We start from the raw sequence: 2,267 nt of genomic DNA, 5'->3' as shown, positions 1-2,267 counted from the left end.
AAAAATCAACAAATCAACATAATTTTTTTTTATACTAAAACCTTAGATATTTACCTTTCATTTGATATCATTTTTTTTTAAATCTATCACTTAACCTGCTCATTGGGGGGAATTTAAAATAGCAACTTTTTTACAAAAATTTACTTTTTCAACTTAATTTTTGAAAATGTTCCGGAAATACTGCGTCCTTTAAACATATATCAAATTAAAGCTTATTTTATGTACTACTAAATGAAAAAAAAAAATTTGTCCCGACNATGTACTACAAAAAAAAAATTTGTCCCGACACTTTTTTTCTTTTTTACCACATTTAAACGGCTGCCGTAGTTAAAAAAACTCTATTTTTGTGTTAAAATTTTCGATTTTAAATTTTCAACTTAAAAATGCTATAACTTTTTGAAAAATGTATATATCAGCACAAATTTTTTTTTTCTAAATACATTATAAGTACATCTTTCATTTGACATACTTTTTATTAAAATTGGACAATTTCCCCTTATATAGGGGGCGTTCAAAACTTAAAATATTGTAAAAAACATAGATCTTTTTCAACTGAACTTTTGAAAATGTTCCGGAAATACTGCGTCCTTTAAACATATATCAAATCAAAGGTTATGTTATATACTATCAAATGAAAAAAAAAATTTGTCCCGACATCTTATCTACTATGTGCAAACGGCTGTCGAAAATTAAAAAAAAATATAATGTTTGCGATAAAAATTACCTTTTATCGGGATGTTTTTTTTCTTAAAACTTCTATAACTTTTTGAAAAATCGACAAATTAACATATTTTTTTTTTTTTACTAACTCCTTAGATATTTCCCTTTCATTTGATATCATTTTTTTGAAAATCTAACACTTAACCTGCTCATTGGGGGGAATTTAAAATAGCAACTTTTTTATAAAAACTAACTTTTTCAACTTAATTTTTGAAAATGTTCCGGAAATACTGCTTCCTTCAAACATATATCAAATTAAAGCTTATTTTATGTACTATAAAATGAAAAAAAAAATTTTTCCCGACGACCTATCTTCTATGCGGAAATGGCTACTATATTCAAAAATATGCTATTTTAACAATTTTTTTTTTTTTAATTAAACACTATCTACAGATTTGCATTGAAGCGTTTTTTATGATATTGATTTTAATCACTGTCAGATATCATTTATACTGGACCCAACTATGCCACGATCTCACTGTGCTGGGTTTTTCATAAATAATCATGTTTTTGCTCTTTTTTATAAAAAAATTTTTATGGATCAATATTATTTTATCTAAAATATTAGTGAGATATTTACTGGACCAAAAGTTATTCAAGATGTCAAAATCTTGTGGGACACCTATACTGCGTGTGCAGTAATTAAGGAACAGGTCAATTGTTATAAACAATGAGAACAATAGAAACCCGTTTACTTACTTACTGAACACTCAATATATCGCTTAAAAGTTCAATGTGTTTGCAGTCGTAGATATGTGATCCAACGACAAGGAACGTAAATTTAATCAAACATGATGTAAACCAGAGCACACTCTTAACCAATCAACTTAATTACGAATTATAATGTTTTCAGATACTTTTAATTTCGATTCCAAATACTCATAATTTTAATTATAAAATTGTACGTACTTTAATTAGAAATACGGAAACTACTTTTCGAATAGAATAGTTTTCAAAAATTTATTTACAATTTATCGGTCAAAAATTATTCATTTAAACAATATTGTAATATTTATAATTAAATCATATTTCAAATTTAATATAATATATAAGAAGTATTACAGTTGTATTGCTATAATAATTTATTTATTTGCTTTCATATATATCCAAAATATTAATACTTATTATATAGGTATAGGTAAGCTTGTGTTCAATAATACATATAAACGAAAAAAATGATCGGTTAATATAATGACAACTTTAATAAAAATATAGGACATAACTAAATAAATGATTGGATTAAACGAATATTCAGTTATTTCAACTTTCTTTATTAAAGTTGTCACAACATTAATCGTTTATATGGTTATTCTAACCGTATTTTTTTCAGAATAGATAATTTGGAGTGATTAAAACTCAGCTTTTAACTCTATAGTTTTTTGGTAGTACCTTAAAAAGAGTTGGCAAATAGTTAGGCATAAAATGACCAAGATTTACATAAATATTTTACCAAAATTATTTGAAATCTAACTATTCTTAGGACGAAACGGTCAGAAATTATTTACTCCAACGAATATTTTAAATATTGACTTGTTTAAACATACATG

The 2,267-nt window shown here is 24.9% G+C and overlaps 1 protein-coding gene across 6 annotated transcripts in view; it reads left to right on the top strand.

Moving 5' to 3' along the window:
- The window catches only part of LOC126902971 (rhodopsin, GQ-coupled-like), a 35,244-nt gene extending 33,531 nt beyond the window's left edge, over positions 1-1,713 (top strand). For all 6 annotated transcript variants that reach the window (XM_050680807.1, XM_050680801.1, XM_050680804.1 and 3 more), the window contains one exon: positions 1,466-1,713. In XM_050680807.1, the coding sequence (XP_050536764.1) occupies positions 1,466-1,479 (14 nt within the window). In that variant the 3' untranslated portion in view covers positions 1,480-1,713. The remainder of the gene's footprint in view (positions 1-1,465) is intronic.
- The last annotated feature ends 554 nt before the right edge of the window (positions 1,714-2,267 follow it).

The sequence above is a fragment of the Daktulosphaira vitifoliae genome, unplaced genomic scaffold (assembly GCF_025091365.1).
Source record: "Daktulosphaira vitifoliae isolate Bord-2020 unplaced genomic scaffold, ASM2509136v1 Scaffold_3, whole genome shotgun sequence".
Taxonomy (NCBI): Eukaryota; Metazoa; Arthropoda; class Insecta; order Hemiptera; family Phylloxeridae; genus Daktulosphaira; species Daktulosphaira vitifoliae.
This window is presented reverse-complemented; position numbering and strand designations above follow the sequence as displayed.